At 44.2% G+C, this 19,799-nt stretch overlaps 1 protein-coding gene across 4 annotated transcripts in view; it reads right to left on the reverse strand.

The window, feature by feature from the left end:
- The window catches only part of GOLGB1 (golgin B1), a 36,645-nt gene extending 18,234 nt beyond the window's left edge, over positions 1 to 18,411 (reverse strand). The window contains exons 1-12 of one of the 4 annotated variants that reach the window (XM_021546973.4): positions 18,297 to 18,411; positions 15,234 to 15,366; positions 13,176 to 13,272; positions 12,402 to 12,554; positions 11,515 to 11,667; positions 7,830 to 7,982; positions 6,797 to 6,919; positions 6,279 to 6,392; positions 4,157 to 4,568; positions 3,403 to 3,494; positions 3,001 to 3,097; positions 659 to 732 (exon numbers count right to left, since the gene is read on the reverse strand). In XM_021546973.4, coding sequence (XP_021402648.3) covers positions 659 to 732; positions 3,001 to 3,097; positions 3,403 to 3,494; positions 4,157 to 4,568; positions 6,279 to 6,392; positions 6,797 to 6,919; positions 7,830 to 7,982; positions 11,515 to 11,667; positions 12,402 to 12,554; positions 13,176 to 13,265 — 1,461 coding nt within the window. In that variant the 5' untranslated portion in view covers positions 13,266 to 13,272; positions 15,234 to 15,366; positions 18,297 to 18,411. Of the gene's footprint in view, positions 1 to 658; positions 733 to 3,000; positions 3,098 to 3,402; positions 3,495 to 4,156; positions 4,569 to 6,278; positions 6,421 to 6,796; positions 6,923 to 7,829; positions 7,983 to 9,849; positions 9,987 to 11,514; positions 11,668 to 12,401; positions 12,555 to 13,175; positions 13,273 to 15,233; positions 15,367 to 18,296 lie in introns of those variants that run through there. The other 3 variants (XM_021546974.4, XM_021546975.4, XM_085569633.1) reach the window with 3 other exon arrangements.
- Positions 18,412 to 19,799: the final 1,388 nt, after the last annotated feature.

Below are 19,799 nucleotides of genomic sequence, written 5' to 3' on the forward strand. Positions count from 1 at the left end.
AAGCACTCGCAAATCCTCCCCAGACAGCTTGGATCAACAGCCCACCAATAAGTTGCTGCACTGTAAAGACTTGGAGGGCAGAAACAGTTTATGGGGAACCATTAAAGGAGAGCCGCTCTTAAAAAGTCTGGTTTAATAATGAAACAACCACTTTAAGTCCCAGAAGGTTAAAAACAGCCAACTCTTTGAGGCAGCTGGACACGCTGGAGCAGCACAAGGACAGTGGCCACCTGTCCCCCTTCATGGAGCACACAGCTCCCCCAGTCAGTCAGCCAGGTGCCCATCAGGGCAGTGGTAATGGTTTGAAAGGAATCTTATATAATGACAGCTGTGCCTTTGGAATTTCATTTCCAGAGACCTGTCTCAGATTAGCCCATGGTTCTGCTGAAAAACTAACTCAAAACAGGTAGAAAATAGCACAAATGTGGACTGGATGGATGAAGGACACAAGAAATGCACATGGACAGCAAAGGGAAACACAGTCTGTTACTAACACAGTGAAAGCTGTATTTGGAAGCTATTTCTGTCTTTCAACATTAATCCAGTTAATAATAACCTTCAAAGAGGATTGGTTAAAAAGACCATGACAGCTTAGCTGTTTTAAGGCCAGTCCTTGACCTATTTTAGTTTTAGCTTATTTCAGCTGCTTAATCATTACCTGTTCTGCATCTTCTGCAACCATCACAGCTTCCTGCTGAGACTTCTGGAGAACAACTTGCAAATGTGGTATTTCTGAAACATTCAAACACAAAAAAAAAATCTTTAAAACTTAAGACTTTGCTTTAGATAGCAACAGGATATTCTCCCAGAAGCTTTTGAGAAAGGACACATGGCTGTTAATAACACTTATGTAGTGGAGATATGTACTGTCATGGGATAATGTGGGTTTGGTTTTATTTAGAGGTCACCACACAACCAACATGCTCTTTTAAGCAGCTTTTAGAAAAAAACAATCGTTGTCATACAGACAAGACATACTGAAAGACAGGTAATAGAAATTCAAGTTTTAAGAAACATTTTTATAAAGGAGAGGAAAGAAAGAACTATTGTAGCAAAATGTTTCAAATTTCATTTGGAAAAAATAAAATTACAAATTGTTATAGATGTACAAGAAAAATACATTCTAATTCATCTCAATTCTAATTAATGTACTAAGTGATACCTCAGCTTTTTAGCATAGCAGCCAGTAACTGTGTCTTCCCCAGAAACACCAACTTAGAAGCATTAAAAAACAGACCCCATTTTTGTGAACATCAAAAAAAACAGTAATCAAGGGTTCAACACACCCACTGGAAACAGAATTACAACAACAACACAAGCTTCTTTTGAAGTAAATATGTAGCTAAACATGCATTGGGAAAGATGCTTTAAGTAACAAGACAATAAAGCTCTGAGTCACCACATTTTTCAGGTGGAATTCCTTTCACTAGAGGGAGGGAGGAGCTGCTTTTTAAGAAAGCCAATTGAAGTTTTGCAGGTGCATTTTGGATGTACTCAATTGTAGCCTGGGGCATGATACCAGATTGAAAGCTGGATTTCTGTGAGGCCTTTGATATGGTCTCCCCAGCACCCTTGCTACTAAATTGCTGATATCGGTTTGAGGTGGGCTGTTAGGTGGGGCAAGGAACTGGCTGTGTGCAAGGAACTGCAGTCAATGGCTCGCCAGCCAAGTGGGAACCAGGACGCACAGAAGTCCATCCTGGGACTGGCAGTGTTTGGTGTCCTGACTGCTGCCACAGACAGCTGGGTGGAGTACACCCATGGCACACCTGCGGGTGGCCCAGGCTGAGCAGCTGTTTCTGCTGGGGGGATGTGATGCCATCCCAGAGAGTCCCGGACAAGCTTGAGGAATGCAGCCATGCAGCCCTTGTGCACAGCAAGGTTTTTAGTAAGGCCAAGTGCAAGGCCCTACACCTGGGCTGGGGCAATCCCCAGTACCAGCATAGTATTGAATGGATTGAAAACAGGCTACAGAGGACTCTGGGATTCTGGTAAACTAAAAATTGGACAAGAGCTGGCAATGCGTGCCTGCAGCCCAAAAAGCCAATATACCCTGGGCTGCACCAAAAGAGGTGTGGGCAGCAGGTTGAAGAAGATAATTCTCCCCCTCTTCCCTGCTTTTGTGAGACCCCACTCAGAGCACTGTGTCCAGTTCTGGGGCTCCCCTGTACATGACAGATGTGGATCTGCTGGAGTGAGTCCAGAAGAAGCCACAAAAATTTAATCAGAGGGCTGGAACATATCTCCCATGAAGCAAGGCTGAGAGACTTGTGGCTGTTCAGCCTGGAGAAGAAAGGCTTCAGAGATGCATTATTGCAGCCTTTCAAGAGGGCTGCTTCTCTCTGGATTGCCCAGAGAAGCTGTCAGCTGCCCCACCACTGGACATGTTCAAGGTCAAGTTGGATGGGGCTCTGAACAACCTGACCTGGTGAAGGATGTCCCTGCTCAGGGCACTGGGGTGATGTACCAGATGATCTTTATGAGTTCCTTCCAACCCAAACCATGCCATGATTCTAAACAATGTCTTGAAGTTCATTAAAGACCTGTATCTCTGAGATCTTGGAACAAAAAAAGAGAAAGATGATGTTCTAGGACTGTAGGAATCTGGTTTATTGGTGATTATCTTTGAATGACAGGAAGCAAAATGAATCTATTTCTCAAAAATCAAGACAGTGTACTGTCACAGTGCCAATCATACCAGACCCTGAAGTAAATATGTGAGGGAATCCACTGTTTTAGAGTAAAATTCCAACAGAACTGTGCTATGACCAGACACTCAAAACCAACGCAATTGCCTGGGTTTTTTTATATGTGGCATATATATGGGTCCCTTACTGTTTCAGCAAAAGCTATCAAAAATACCCCTCCCAGAAGTACCACTTGCAGATTGTCAGCGTTTTGTAGTGGGGAAAGCTACCACTTCAGCTCTATCTTATTTCGTAGAAACTACTTCTAGAATGATTCTTAAGAATATTAAAATAGGTAAGGTAATTATACAACCTTCTGTCTTCTGTCTTTCCAAGTTTTCTGTGGGTAGGAATGAATTCTCATTCTGGTCTTCCTGATCTACTATTTTTTCCTGTGAAGTTGATTCATCCTGTTTAAACAGGATGGAGGAGAGAAAGACAAATTTTACTACCATTTATAAATACATATTAGTCTTTGATTGTTTGGTTAACTTTTTTTTTTAAAAAATCAATTGGCAACTTTTAATTTACTCAAATTGACTTCTGCTTCTTTCCAGGCTTCTGTAGTCATAATATGCCTGCCCATCAACTGAGAGAACTAACAAAAGCCATTCTCGAGCAATGCATGATAAAAAAGGAATTCTAGACATTTAATTTGGCTTCAGTACCTTAACGGACCAGAAAAATTAATGAGAATAATTTGAAAATATCAAACCTGCTGCTCCAGTTCAGAGAGCTGCACTTGTGGCTGAGATTTCAGCTCATCCTGACAGCAGGCAAATTCTTCATATCTCTGTAGAAGTTCATCTGACAGAGGGGAAAAAGGAGAGTTAAGGTTTGTTCTTGTCCTTTTTACCACACTTTGTCCATTTTACACACATGCACAATAGTTTATGACATCTCTTATCTCTTAGTCACTGCTTCAGCTTTGGGCCATAAAGAAGCTGAAAGAAAATCAGTTTGAAATAAGAGCTTGAGGCAAGATCAATGTCATTATTTTTAACACAGGTCTATTGGGAAAATGGTACAGTTTACTTTTCTTGGTTGTTTTACTTATAATTTCAGTAGAAATTTGGACTATGAAGAACAAGGCACATCTAAAAAGGACTTACATAAGCTGATGGAAAAAAAAAATCAAACAAATCAGTAAAATCAATTAAAAAAAATACATCCAGCTCAAGAAATCCATAAGCCCCAAAAGACAGGAGGCTAGGAGAGTACACAAGCAAAGCACCATATATGCTGCCGCACACTTTTACTTCTCTTGCAGCTGCCAAAGGCAGAATGGTGGTATCGAACTAGCTGCCCTTAGGTTGAGACAGAGCCACCACTTCTGTATCCTGTGCAATTAGGAATTGTTACATCAAGCCATTCTTATGAACTGTTATAAAAGCAAAGCCAAAAAGAAGGCAATCCAGCGATAGTCAGGCTCCTGAGGATGTGCTGCATCTAACTCCCCGCCTGCTCACCCCGTGCTCCATGTGCTGCAGCTCCGTGCCCCAGGGATGGCACTGAGAGCTGGCCAGCGCCTTGTTCCAGCCGCTCCTGCTCAGCTCCACAGACAGCATGGCCACAGCGCAGCTCTTCTTCAGCCACTGCGAGACGACTGAGCAGCCGGTTCTTCTCATCCACCTCCAGCTGGTGTTCCTCTTCCAGGTCTTTATACTTCACCTCTAGCTCAGTTTGTGCTCTTCTTGCCTCCTCCAGCTGTTCTGAGAGACACTGCACCTCCTCCTGCAAGCGATGGGAAGACAGCTTCCTCTCAGCTAGCTCCAGCTCCATCTTCTCCCTGAGATCCTGAGACCCTTGTCTCTCTGCATCTAGCACATCACTCATGGAGCTTAGTTCCACTTCCATCTTCTGGCACTGATCTAGGAGTGTCTGTAAAATGATACAAAAATTAATTTCTCTCTCAACTAGTTAAATACCTTGACAAAGCAAAGTAGTTGAATAATATTTTAAGGTTTTCGTTAAATCCTTTTAAAATATCTGAGTAGCAGAAGGGAGGAAACAAACATGTCAGAAATTTCAATTTGTTAGAAAGAAACTGCCCCACAATTTGGAAATTGCAAGAAAGCAATGCTGGGAGAAACAACTCCTTGTCGTTGTGGTAAAGAAAAGGTAAGTCTTCATTCAGAGGAAGGGAATTTAGAGAAATGAAGCAATAGAACAGTGGCCAGGAGCTCTCTTTTAGAAGAAAACAAATTCCCAAAAAGGGGAGGATGAGTTACAACAAATGAGGGAGTACTCAACAATTACTGAGTAGAATTAAAACAAAAAAGCCAGAGCAAAAGTGTGTATGTGAAAGGGGAATGCTGAAATATGAGTCTGGAGATAACAGAGGGTTCCATACAGTACCTACTGCTTTAAGAAAGATCTCAGAAGCCTCTGGTAAACACTGACCAGAGATTTAAGGTGACCAAAAGACAGAAACAGACCTTACACTTGCCCAGACTCCTGTTGTCAAACTTTCTCCTCCTGGAGCTGTGGATGGTCAGCACAGCTAATTTCAGGAAGAATTTGATGAGAAGCTCCTTTTACTTTATGGGTAAGCTTCAGCCACATGGCCTCAAGTTTGTACCTACACTAGATCTCCTTCAGACCACAGAATGTATGAGATAAGCCAAAGATGCCTAGGAGAAGCCAAGGGAGCTTCTCCAACCAGCCAAGCCAACAGCCATGTCACGAAGATATCCATGCCAGCACCCTGTGATACACCCTGCTGAGCAATGCAGCCAGTAGCAAGTACAAGTCAGCTCACTGAGGTTCTTTACCTCTTCTCAGTAGGAAGAGAACCCACCAATGTGGGCCTGGCTGAGACACAGAGCAAAAGAAAATATGCTCGGCACAAGTGTGTAAAAATTACCAAAATGAAGTTCAGCATTAGACTGGCTGGAGATCATGCACCCGATGAATATGAGACTGATTCAGTGTAAGTCTCTTCTAAAGGGATGGAGAATTTTCAAAAGTTTAGGTATTGGAAAAATGAGAAATACACTCATCCTCTATCTGCAAACCAACATTTTAAGAGGCTGCGTTCCTAATCCTGTCTCAAGGAGCCCGTGTCTATATAGTCATATATACACAGACTTGATCTCTCTTCACATTCCAAATTGATGAAGTGAGAGCCAATCCCACTCCACAAGTTATGTCACCATATAAGCAAGTTCTCAGCAAGACATACCAAAGAATAGCTGTTTCTGCTCTGATCTGGCCTTGACACTACAGTCCAGAAACACTGAGGCTTCGGCAGCACTGCGTTAAGCATTTCTGCTTTTGGCAAAGGTTTGTGTATTTGGCTTTGAAAGTACAGTCAGCAGCATGGGTATGGATAGATGTAGACCCTGTCCACCTGCCCTAGATCATTAGAGCTGGCAGCTGCAGCACTCACTGTCTGCCTGTACCTGCTGTGAGCTGTGCACACAGACCTGCAGCTCTAATGCCTGACCCAGGGATGGCAACCCCAGCTGACTTCATGATGGAAAGCTGGTACCAAAATAAACCTAATCTGGTAACTTCTGAGCCACTGACAAAGGTCCCATCCACCGCACACACAGACAGAGTAAAGCAATAAAAAGTATGTCCAAGTACCTGGTTTTGTTTTTCAGCAGTGTGTAACTCCTGCTGCAGCAGTTCTACCACCTGAGTTTGTCCTAACAGAGCTGCTTCCTGCTCCTCAAGCTTTCTCTGAAGCGTGCGCAGATTCTGTGAGAGAGACAAGGCCATTCCAGCACTGGGGAGACCAGTGTAAATTTAGATTCCCACATTTCATCCATACACCTCGTTTTTGTAACACAGTTACTCTGATAGCCTGAATTAACTAATTGTTCTTGACACCTATTCTGGAACCCTGGTGCAGTAGGAGGAGGTTACTTTGCTTCATGAATAGGGAACTGGAGCACAATAATGTAACACTTTTTTCAACTGTTCTTTCTCTTTGACTGATAGCAAACCAGCAGATTGAAGCTAGGACTCAAAGCCCCAGCTAGCATTTCAAACAACCAAAGCATATTTTTTCTATCCTGAGTTACTTTAACGAGAACTATTCTTTCAGAGTGTCTTCTATTTTCATTCCTCCTCCCATGATATGATTATTATATCAAATATACCTGTTGCATCTCTACTTCCATATCTGGCTGGACCACCATCTTGAGCAATTCAGCTTGATGCTGGTGCACACGCTCTTCCAGGAGAGCTTCCTTCTCCTGAATCACTTCCTGCAGGGAATTCAGCTGAAAACATAAACCACAAAATAAAAACAAACCAATAAGGTTATGAACCTGACAGACACACATGCTTGCTTTCAACATGCACCAGCATATTGTGTGTGTGATGGAGTTTTCAGCTGGACAATCCTATACATCATCTTGATCAAACAGTATTTTTACTTGGTGTTTTTATCCTACAATTATGTGTATAACAACTGATAAGATTTCAGATCAAGAAAGCAAAAAGCATAGAATTTAACCTACAAATACACAGAATAATAAATTATTACGATATAATTAGCAGTTCATAAAACTTCTGGGCTTTTAATTGTATAGGATGCAGCCCAATTCACAGTTCAAAAGCTAAACCTGCAATTTAGAGTATTAAAAAAATCCTTCCACAACTAACTACAACATACCATTAATGCTGTTACATCCTGTGATATGCAGCTGCCCTGCACACAGAGCAGAACACAGAAGAACACAGAGAGGTGATGGCAGGCCTGGCAGCTGGAAGAACACTGCCCCACGTACTGCAAGTACGTGCAGTGAGGGTAGACAGGGAAGAACCCAAATTCTGACTCAGAGGAAGGAACACCCCATTCAGGCCTTTCCAGGGACCCTTTTCCCCCTCCTCAGAGAGCCATCAGTCCCACTGTCCAAGGGTGAAACCCATCGCTTACCCGCAGAGCACCTTCTGCACCAAGGGTGGTTCTGGCCCGGGGCAGAGGATGGGGGGCAGGACAAGATCATTTGGGGATTGTGAAAGACTTAGGTAATGTTTAGAGAAGCCAAAGGCAGAAATGGATGGACCTAGGTGATTAGAGGAAGCTCAAGACTGACAAAATTGAGGTAAGGGAATTGAAGACCAGTATATTAGTCTAAACAGTGAGGTGGGCAACACAGACTGATGAACAGAAAAAAATTTCTGTACCTGTGTTGCATACTTGATTTCAGCATCTTTCAGATTCACTTGGGCTACAGCCAGCTCTTTCTTCAGGTCTTGAACAGTCTCCTCTTGCTCCCTGAGCTGCTTTTTCAGTACTTCCATTTCCTCTCTGTGGCCTTCACTTGTATTTTCATTTTTCTGACATTGCAAGAGGAAAAAAAGTGGGAAGAAGAGAAACAGAAGAAATTAAACTTATCACTATTACTGGTTAATAAATTTAATTCATTGATTAATTTTTAAAAATACACTATAATGCTACTTTACTCTTGACTCCTAATCAGATTATTATTTTTACTACATTGTTTCATTTCTTAACTTTACATTTATTTCTTTAAATGAAGTTGTCCTATTAAGTAACTATATTCCCTGTTTCTGTGTCGGGATGCACAAGATGCTTTTAATTGGGAAGCGTCAAAGCACTTGGCAGGGCTAACAGTCCATGACTGCTCACCATATAAACTAAGGCAAATTAGATTATTAAATACAATATTTATTATATGACTACTCTGATTTTTGAGGCTTTTTAACATCACAAATTTCTCTAATACCAGAAATAAAAACATTTTGAAATTAATTATAGAAGAATATTCTATATGTGATAAAGGGGTAGACGTTCTAAATACAGAAAATGCCCACAGAAATCTTTTTAGACTACAGGATTATTAGCAATGAACTTATTAGATACAAACAAAGGGAAAAGGCAAACAATTATCAGTTCTACTCCACTCTGAAGCACTTAAATCCTCTGCTTATGACCAAGAAATGTAAACAACATTTCACAAAAAAGGTGCTTAGGCTGTGTCTACTCAGACAACCCAGCACACTACACCTGCACTCCTCTCTGTCTCTCCACCTGGGTGAGGTCAGGTCCCTCACCACCTGTCCCTGAGCAGAGAAAACCTGCTCTGCATTCTTATCTCAGCACTTCCAGCTGCTGTCAGCACACAGTGCTGGGTATTTCACACTGAACATTTATAAAATACATAGCTTCCATTCCATTTGTGGCAGGTATTGGGTCAAACACCTTCAATAATACAGGAATTCTACAGAGTATTTACGTCTTTAAACCAAAACTGAAAAGACTGTGAAGGCTTTTAGAAGTACTTAAAGATCAGTGCAGTAAGAGTAAGAGGCTCCTGTTCCTCAAAAGCTGTTTCACCTACAGAGAAGGTCATTGGCAGGAGGCAGAACAGACAGACAAAGGAGCTTCAGCTGCACTTAAATTTAGAAATAGAACAAGACAGAAGAATAAATAATAGAAATGCAGGAAACTCTAAGAAGCCAGGATATACATAACTCATAAGACTGGGGCAGAGGAGCTGCTGGGGGGAAGATAGGTGGATTAGTTTGCTTACTTGTAATTAGCTTTCAGGATTGATACTCACAGTTGGATTTTAAAAAGCCTCTTACACTGACCACTACATGAGATTGCCACAAGTAAGGACAGTAGCACAGCCACAAAGAGCTCAAGGTTTTAAATGCTATGTTTTCACAAGATGTATAAGCTCCTATATCTGAACATAATTTATCTTTACCCACTTCAAAAGTTTGAGAGGAGCCTCAATTGTTCTGTACGCAAATACTATCTGAGAGAACAACATAAGCTGATATTTCCATTCTCCCCAAAATAAGGCACTCTGCTAAAAGCCCAGGAAGTAACAGTACTAGTTAGATATTTAAAATACAGCCTTCCCACAGGGCCCACATCACTGATAAAAAAAACTAAAAAAACAAAAAAACCAGCCCTGTGCTAATATTCAATACTTCAGCATAACATGCAACTCTATGGCAGGGTAACTGTCTAGGAAATACCCCCATTACTCAAGATAGCATCTACTTGGAGAAAACAGTGTAAATAAAGGACTCTGTATCTACTCAGGTCTAACCTTGCAAGAAAGAAGGTAGTGCTTTCTGGGTCAAATACAAAATATTGCAGGTAACTGCCCTAACATAATTTCACTCAAACTATGTTCTAACCAAAACCAAATAAGGCTGTGGTCCATACCATGTCTACTGGAGACAGTCTCAAGCCTTCATTCCTCTAATTAGAAGGCCATTTTTCTTAATGGCTAATTTACATTCATCCATTCACCAGCATTATCCCTTAACCGTTTGCCCACTTTATTGAAGCTCATCTTCCTCATACAACTGTAGAGAGAAAAGACATTTCCTCTCAGACTTTGGCTGACTAAATAACCAAGCTCTTTGAGTGTCTCCCAAGTGCAGCTACTAACATGATGGGAGAACAGAAAGTCTCTTGCTGGTCTCAGAATTTATCTTTCTGATTCCAAGTGAGCAGAACATGCCAACACTGCACACAAGGCCTTGCCACTCTCAGTAGAATACCTAGAATGGTAAGTAAAAAAGATAAAGTCTCTTTTTAAAATCTATATTGCACCAATTAACTGATGATCAGCTTTCTCTCATTTTGCCTTCTTCAACTGATAAATTTGATTTTTGAAGCAGGAACACTCACCAGTCCTCAACTCCAAGTCTACACAAAGTCATGTAACAGCACATGGATGTTAACACACCCATGCTGCAGATAGGTAGGCTGAAAAAGAGCTTCAGCACCAGGACAGCAATGTCAAGTGACATGGCTAAACAGCTCCAGTGGCCTTCACTGGCCTCTACAGCCACGGAATGCTGTTCATGTTTGATCGTGCACTGGTTAAATTTTGCTTTTTCTATTGTGTCAGACCTTGAGATCATTCAATTCTTCATGTATGAAACCAGATGGTGCTTTGCAATGAGAAAGACTCTCAAGTTGGTATTGGGAATTACAGAAGCACATTTCTATGATTTTATGATGCTCTCAATCAAAAATAGTCAGTACAAGTCATAGAACTGATCTTCGCTTCATTAGTAGTCACCTCTCATCTGACGGCTCTCACAGGCACCTCTTATTGTTTCCTATAATATTTTAATGTCTTTTTCAATGCCTAAAATAACCTTTATGTTCCCTGGTTTAATGAATCATCTGATGTCTGGAAACCATTTTGGACTTCTATCCCATTTATCTTCCATAATATTATCAACTTTTCTTCAAAAACATTGTTCTGGTGATCACATAGCCAAGTTTTCAAAAATTACCAGCCCCAGTGGGAGCTTCTAGTTATCAGCCAATAGCCTCTTTAATGTCTTTGTAGAGGACACTTTCCCCTCAGTTTTTACCTAGTGTTAACACAATTATGGTTTGTCAACCATAAAACTTTATGATGGCTCAGGAAGCCACACGACTGGAAAAAATAAATATTTATGTTTTTATATTTAAGTTACTGCCTTCCAGTTTCAATAACCTCCTTACCTCTTTGTCCTTGTACTCCAGCCAACCTTTGCTGTACTGTCATGACAGGCAACATTTTGAAACTCATAGCTCAGATAGACACAGTTTCTGCAGGAAAGATTTCAGCTACAATGGATTACCAGAGTTATGCAGAGGGAAACAAGCCCATGACCTTAAGGAGATCAAGCTGAGCGCTCCAAGGGCATCCACAGTACAAAGAAGCTGGACAGACAGGCTTCCTACAGCACAGGCATTCTTACTGGAATTATGAATATCCTGCTAATAAGACAAATAGACCCTGCTGGGTCACTGTGACCTGAAACATCAGGCAGTACCAGGTTATCAGTAGAAGCTATGTCTTTTAAATAGCCCCCTTCTCCCAACCTTGGGATACTCCAGCTCTTCTGCTAAGGCCTGTGTAGGTAGTGGTGATCCTTTCTCTGTCAGCTCCTCAATGCGTTTGTTCAGAGAGGCCAGTTTGGCTTTGGCTTGAAGTTTAAGTTTCATCAGCTTGGCATCCGCGGCCGCTCGCTCTCTCTGTAAGAGAAGGACACAAACTGACTGCCCTGACTTCAGTGCTGCTACTCAAGAAGCACCACTTTGAAAAAGCTACAGTTTGTCAGCCTGCCATATTCTGTTTAACCCTGCCTCCCCAGTAACAGCACTATCTAAAACACATCTGCAAACCAAATTTGTTCTGAAACAGCACACATACCAACACTGTAGCTTCTATCCCAGCACTTCCTTTCAAGGGACAGAGCACTCAGGGACTTCACTCAGCAGTGAATACAAACTCGGTTTGACTTTCTCTGCTACATGCAGTCCCTCAGGACTATCTCAAGTAACCACACTCCCACCATACCTCAGGGTAGGCAACATGTACCTTTGGGAATGTGTCATGAAACCACTGGACTAGTGGATGAGTGCAGCATAGGCTTCTCTGTGTAAAACACTCTGAAACAGGGAAAACAATCCCACACAAGATATTAGTATTTAATAGAGCCACTGGGAACCTGCATGAGCCTCAAATGGCTCTGAGACAAAATGCTGTGTAACTTGGATGTAACATCTACTCTAGCCTAAATTAACCCAATCAAACTAACAGAAGGTATCCTACATCTCATAGGGTCCATTATTCAAATTCCAGTATTTCTCTGGAACTGATGCCATTCATCATGCAGGTACCTCATGTTCAAAAGAAACCAGAGACTGGCTTCCACAGAAGACTGAAGCAGCATTTTACTCTTGGTTCCCAGAAAAAGAAATAGTACCTGGAGCACAGTTTCTTTTTCCTGGAGCAGGGCATCCTTTTCTCGAACCAAATCCTTCAGCTGAACAACTAGCTTTTCTGTTTGGGCTAGGCGCTCCAAGAGCTCTTCAGGGACCTCCTCCATGCTTTCTGCTTCTGACTGCAAAGCTTCTACCTGAAACAACAAAATGAATGTTCTGAAGGAAAAAAACTATTAACAGCCTGCAGCAGAGCATCCACATGATAGCTTCAGCTCCAGTCCTCAGTGCTGCACTCTGCTCCCTGCAGATGAAATGTGGGCATTTCATGAAGCCCGTAGAAACAGTTAGATGAAACCGGGAGGAAACTCAGAGAGCTTGTAAGCCAACACACAAAAACAAAGAGTACCTTGCTGAACATGAACATGAACAAATCTGAAACGAGAGGCACCCTCACACACTATCCACTGTCTCAATACTAAAGGGCAGCACAAAGATGAAGCCTCCCACTGTGACCCAAACATGCAGAGCTTCCCCTTCTCCTACACAAAACCACTAGTACACTTAAAAGTCTTTCTTCACCCTAACTCTAGTTTGTTTCCTGGGATCACCTTGAGATGTGGCAACTGAGGAGATTATGGTCTGCCCAACAGAAATGCTGACTTCAGAGGTGAGGAGTAGAAGAAAAGCAAAGTGGAATGACAGCTCAGTCTAGTGCTCAGCAAGGAAGAAGCAGGAGACAGTTTTCACTGCAGTCTAATATTCCCCAAACTAATTGTCAATAATACCTGAAAGTCTATAGAAAACACTGTACTTACAGCAATAGATGGTTCAGTAACTGCATCTCCATCCTCTCCCGACAGCTCTTGTAAAACAGTACTTGCTAAACCTGATAAACGGCTCAGCATCTTGAGCCTAAAACAAAACCAAGAGTCAGAATACAGTTCCAGAGTCAAAACTGCTTCTACTGATCTCTAATGTTACAGCAGCTGGTGACCAGGTTTGTAGGAATTTGTCTCTTTTGCCAAGAGAGAAAAGCCAAAGTAAAACCTCAGGAAAAAAGAAATGGCCACGTTAACAGGAGCACTGTTAACATGCTCTGAATATTAAAGCAGAGGATGTGCTGGTGCCAAGATACATGAAGATTCCTTCACTGCACCACACGTATGACTGCAAAATATTTTTATACTAGATGCCAAGTCATCCTCATAGTTCATCCTTGATCTTTCTTAACAATGACATTACAGAACCATGATCTGTTCAGTTTACTGAAAAGAAAGGTGATTGTTAAATGAAGTCATTTCTCCACAGGCCAAACGTGGCCTGTAACAAAATCAGCTTTCTGCTAATAAGTAGTGGAAATAATGGACTGAGCCTTGATGTTTGCTAAAAAGATACAAGTGTGTCACACTGGAGAGATTATGAGACCTCTGCATGTCACATACAGGACCCTCAACACAGGGGAATAGTCTGGAGAGGACATAAGATTCCCTGGGTGCTGCTTAGCATATCTTCTTTCCTTTCCTTGAAATTCAGGAGCCAAACTAATCCAGCAAGTGGAAGTGAAGAACCAAAAACATACAGCAGTACCAGCCAGCAACATATAACTTGTCATTTTGGGGAGAGCAGTAAATTAAATTTTCCATTATTAACTGAGATGATGGGGTGCACTCCACCTCACTAAATTCACCTAATTCAAATGAGCCTCTGTGAAAAGTTTCCAACAAGGAGGATAACAATAGGCTGGAGAAACAGATGGATAGAAACATCATAAGTTCAGTAGAAACCTATGCCTGGAATGGGAAAAGCATGAGTGCCACAGGCTGAGGAGCAACTGGCTGTACAGCTGTGTTGCAGAAGACAAGCTCCAAGTGCTGATGGCCAAGCCTGGCACAAGCCACCAGTGTGTTCATGGCCAAGGTCACATGTACAGTGAGCTGTACTGGCAGGACTGCAGGCAGCAGGTTGAGAAAAGCAATTATTCTTCTCTATTCACACCTGTAAGACATTTGAAGTAGAATGCCCACTTTCAAAACAGTGAATCAAGTACAGCAGTGAGCCCCCAGGATGACTGGGGTTTGCTTTACAAGGCATATGTGGAGAGTTTAAGAGTGTTGGGCCTGCTCAGCCCTGAGAACAGCAGGTGAGGAGTAGGATACAACTGCTGTCCTCCCTACAACCACCCATAAGGTAGCTAAAGACAAAGTCACACACCTCTTACAAGGTCCACATAGGATGGACATGAGGCAGAGGACACAAGTCACAGCATAAGCAATTTCAATCAGAAAAAAATGCACAGGGAAGAAGTTAAAATACTGTATTAAGCTCATAGCAATCTGATCTGATTTTTGATGTTAGACATACTAAGAGCAAAGGATTTGACCAACTGAAGTCCCAAAGTCCCTTGATCACAGAATCATCATTCTAGTGTCCTATAAAAAGAGGTCACATGTGACACTTGACATCTCTGAACACAAAGGCCACAGAACTGTCCATGCCTGTAAGTGGCAAAATAATTTGTACAATTACAGAAGCTCCAGTACTGCAAGCTGAAACTAGGCAAACTCACATTAGCTATAAGATCATGTTTACATTATTAAAATTATCTCCATCAAATTGAATCTTTTAATATGATGTCTCTGCCTCACTAGAAGCAGGCTCCTGAAGCTGGCTACACAGATCCACTTGTTCCTGACCTCCCTTGTCTTACTAAGCAAACCTCTGGTCTTAGATTGCCACTTAAATGTGTGAAAATACTGACACTGGAAAGAGCAGCGCATTACTCTTCTGTAGCAGTCACCTGATTTTGCAGAAGTAGAAAACATGACAATGCACACTCTTGCATCAATAGCAGAAAAGAGCATATGAATACTAACCTGCTTTGTACTCCAAGCAGCTCATGGGTCTGCTGATTCAGTAGTAATGTTTCCAAGGTAGAGCAGTCACACACAGATGTTTATTGACATTCCTTATTATCTCCTGAGTACCGACAGGTTGCATGAACCAAAACTTTTGATAGAGAAAGAAGCAAAAAAGAACAAAAAAAGAATAAAATAAATTATCCAGTAATAAAGAAATAAGCCCATCCTTCATCCTGCACAGTACACTCCAGGATTGTTAATCAGTCACTTGCAATACACATGAAAAGTAATAAGTCTTCTCTGTTTGGGAACATGGATTTGCAGACATGCCCTGGTTTCTTTCAGTGCATAGCATGAGCTTAGTGATGGAATAAAACACTCCAGCAGCAGTTAGCGTAGCAAATAGACATGCAGCAAGAGGCCAGGCCTCAGACAGGCTCCTGCAAAGAGCTCAAGGGGATGCAACTCCTCCAGAAGCACAGTCAGAATGCCAGGATTGTTCATGTTCTGCAACACAGCAGTCACTGAACAAGTCCTGGTGCTTTGCTCGTTTCTCAGCTGGCCCTGGGCAAGACGTGAGGCATGGAACTCCACAACAGTACAGCTTTACAGTTCCTGCTAGGGAGATTTCTTCTGACAACAGCAATGCTCACCAAAGCAGTAATATGAGATACTCACGTGGAGACCTGGAATGTCTGGAATCCATCATAAGACTAATAAAGTATTTACAGTTTTGTCAACCATCACTCCCACGATGCCCCAGTGAGGAAATGAACCTGCTGTCTTGGCAATGGTGCATTTTAGAAAAGAGACGTCCAAATGCAAGAACGTCTCTTTCTAACTATTCCCAACTCTTTAAGAAGATGGATCTGATCTTCTAACTGAGAGTTAGACCACAGCCTCTTAAAGTCAGAAATGCAAAATATGTGGCTGGGACATTCATTCATATGAATATGAATTATTAGAAAAATGAAAAAGCAGCAGAATCTAGGCATCTGCATGGGCCTCAGCACATATCTGCATGCTACAGGCACAACAATTTCAGGCATGTATACCTGGATTGAGAAAATATTCCTTGGCTTTATCCAGGTTGGCCACATTAACCTGATACTGCACTCAAGGTAGTAAGCCTTGCTGGGTTTGGCCTCCTTAAAAATGCAAACAGTGGAACCATCTGCACCTATTTGCACAGATGTGGACATTAATAACCTGAACTCCAGCCTTAGAGATTCATGTCTTTTGAATAAATTTTTCTTTATATTCTCAGGTCAGCCAAATCTAGCAAGGGATGTGAAAGGCAAACAAAAAGTAATTCTACAACACTGTAAACAGCTATAAGTTTGCTGTCTGTGTAGAGAAAATGAGGAAAACATGGGCCTAGGTGGGCTGCTGATCTGAATAGCATCCCTCAGATCACATCCCTGAAAGCAGCACTGCAAAGAGAGGCTGGGGATTGCGGTGGACAACTGACCTAGGCCATCAATGCACCCTTCATGACAGAGTCCAGCAGCAGAATCCTGGGCTGCATCAGAAGGAAGGTGACCCTTCCTCTCTACCAGGCACTGGGGAGGCCACCTCTGGAGTTATGTGTCCTGTTCTGGGCTCCCCAGAACAAGAGGTGGGAACTTGTTGGAAAAAATTCAGTGGAGGACAGCATAAATAATAAATAAAGATAAATTAATAAATAAAAGGCACAAGGATAATCTTATCAAAGAACCACAGACTGGCTGAAGTTAGGAAGTCATCTGGTCTAAGCTCCCTGCTCAAACAGAAGCTGTGCAGGCAGCTTCTGAATATTTCCAAGCACACAAGGCTTCACAACCTCCCTGACAACCTGTACCTGTGCTCAGTAAGCCACAGAGTGAAGAATATTTCCTGATGATCAAGGTAATCACCTGTGTCTCAGTTCATACTCACAACTTCTCATCCTTTCACCCGGCAACACTGTAAAGAGCCTGGCTCTGCCTTCTTTGAGCCCTCCCTGAGAACAAAACCAGGAACAGGTGTAACATCACTTTAAATTGTCCCAAAGCCAACAGCCTGCACAAAGGGTGGTGGCTGTCTTCAATTGTGCATTAGCCTCAAGGGCTTGTGGCAAGAATATCCTGGTGTTATACGCTGCCAAACATGAAAGGACAGAGGTTAATCTGTGTTCCACTGCCTCACCCCAATAAAGTCAACAGTGCTCTCAGAGACAAGACTCGTGCTCTCCCAGGCTCACACTGGCATATGGATTCCCACCTCTGTAATGAACAGCAGAACACAAGGACCCTCACAGAGCGCAGGATGTGAGCCAGGATCCTTTACATCCTCCACCTTTGCTCAGCATTCCTGTGACTAACAAACTTTTGCTGGGGAGACTTTACTTTGAACACTGGAACTACAGATCAGCAGTGATCTGGAGGAGGCTCCTTTCCTCTGAAATACACATCCCTGACCCAAAGAGTTGAAGCCCACTGCTAGTCTGCACAGTCTGCAGTAAGCAACACATTTCTATCCTTAGGTATCAGCCACAGCAAATAAAGATTCTACAATGTTCCTCCCTAATCTATTCTACTATAAGCTTATTATACATAAATGAAGCTAATTCCTTGCATTTCCCTTCACTTAAAGTCAAACACTCATTAAAAGCGCTGCTGCTGTGGACAAGCCCTGGGCCAAACTTCTCACACTGTGCGGAGGGGCTCCAAGAGAAGCTGGGCGGGACGGGGAGCACCGGAGCGGCGGCGGGCAGCGCCAAGGGGCCTCAGCAGCCCTGCAGATTTACCGGACCGCACGCCTCCGGCGGGCCCCGCGGAATGCCAACCTCCCCCCGTTGGGCGGCGCTCCCAGGACCGGGGGCACCGCCGGCAGAGTCCCACTGGCGTGGGGGGACCGAGCCGGGACGCGAAGCCCAGAGCGAGAGCAGAGGCCTGCCCCGGCCCGCTGCCCCTTACGGCCCGGGCCCCGGGAGCTGCGAGCCCGTCCCGGCCCCGCATGGCCACGAAAGGAGCCCGACCAGCGGCTGCTGCCGAGAGCCGGGCGGCGGAGCCCGTACGGTGCGGGAGGAGAGCACCCAGGGCGAGGGGAGGCACTGACCTGCAGCACGGTCGGGGCGGGGGGGTCAGCGTCGAGGAGCGGCTCTGACCCGCCGAGGAACCCGGGCCCGAACCCAGACCCGGACCGCCGCCACACCGCTCCGCCGCGCCACCTCAGCACCGGAACGCACCGCCTCCACTTCCGCCTCCGGCGGGGCCCCGCCCCCTGCGCAGAGGAACCAATCAGCTGCGGAGGTTGAAAGATAAACGTGAAGGCCAGGCAATAGCTGCCTCGGCGCCATGGTTGTCCTGCAACATGGCACAAAGTGGCCAATCCTGAGCAGGCTGTGCGTTCCCGCCCATAAACAAGGCAGTGACCAATCAGTTGCGGCGTTTCGGGCCGGACCGAAACATTGGTGAGACGGAGGCTCACATTGGTCGGTGGGCGACGGGGCCGGGGGCGGGCCGGGGGCGGGCCGGGGGCGGGTCGGGGGCGGGCCGGGGGCGGGCCGGGGGCGGGCCGGGGGCGGGCCGGGGGCGGGCCGGGGGCGGGCCGGGGGCGGGCCGGGGGCGGGCCGGGGGCGGGCCGGGGGCGGGGCCTGGCGCTGCCACCCGTTCCTGGTGCTTTGGCCCCTGTAAGGATGACCCGCTTCCACCAGCCCGAGTTGCTCCAAGCATCGTTCAAGCCGGCCTTGAGAGCTTCCGGAGGTGTCCGATCCAACCCTGCTCTCGTGCAAATGGGCACTGTTGTCCCCTGCTCTGGTATTACAGCTCTTGACGTAAAAATGGCTTTACATGCTGATAGACCGCAATGAGGTCTGTCCGGAGCCTTCTGTTCTCCAGGCTGAGCGCCTGGGGCTGTAATTAGATGATTTCTAAGGACTCTTCAACCAAAACTATTCTGTGATTCTATGAAGGTCCATCAGTAGGAAGCACAGAGAGTGTGTGGGCTTAGACATCCAGCCTACCCAGCAGCTGCCTCTCAATGCCTGGTCTCCCCAGCTGCTGGCACCTGGACATGCCAGACCCTGCACACAGCCACCAGTACAGATTCTATTGCACACAACAGCATGCAAACCAACATGTACACTGGGTGCCCCTCGAGTACATGTGATGAAGTGCTTAGGATGCAGAGAAACACAGATATGTGGGTCACCCTCAACCCTACACCCTCAGTCCAATAGTCAGCTACTCCAGTGGTCTCACTAACAGAGACACACACACTTGTTTCACAGACTACTTGGCCTATTTGCTGACTAGTCTGGCTTGATATTTACTAGTGATCATAGACTGACATGGTCCCACTCAATCCAGTTGTGGGCACTTAAATCCCCATGCATACATATGCCCAGAGCACAGATCTGTGTAGCCAGAAAAAAGAAAAAAGGAGGTAGAAGTGTTAGAAGACAAGAAAGACTGTGATGACCAGGCCCAAGGCATGGATACACATTCATACTGATTAGCACCATTCTACATGCAACCAGCCCCTTCTGCTCCCCTTGCCTCCATTTGCTCATGTTTGTTCATTCCCATACAACCTAGACCCATCCCTTTCCGCACCTTC

This window comes from Lonchura striata, chromosome 1A (genome assembly GCF_050655825.1).
Source record: "Lonchura striata isolate lonStrDom1 chromosome 1A, ASM5065582v1, whole genome shotgun sequence".
Classification (NCBI taxonomy): Eukaryota; Metazoa; Chordata; class Aves; order Passeriformes; family Estrildidae; genus Lonchura; species Lonchura striata.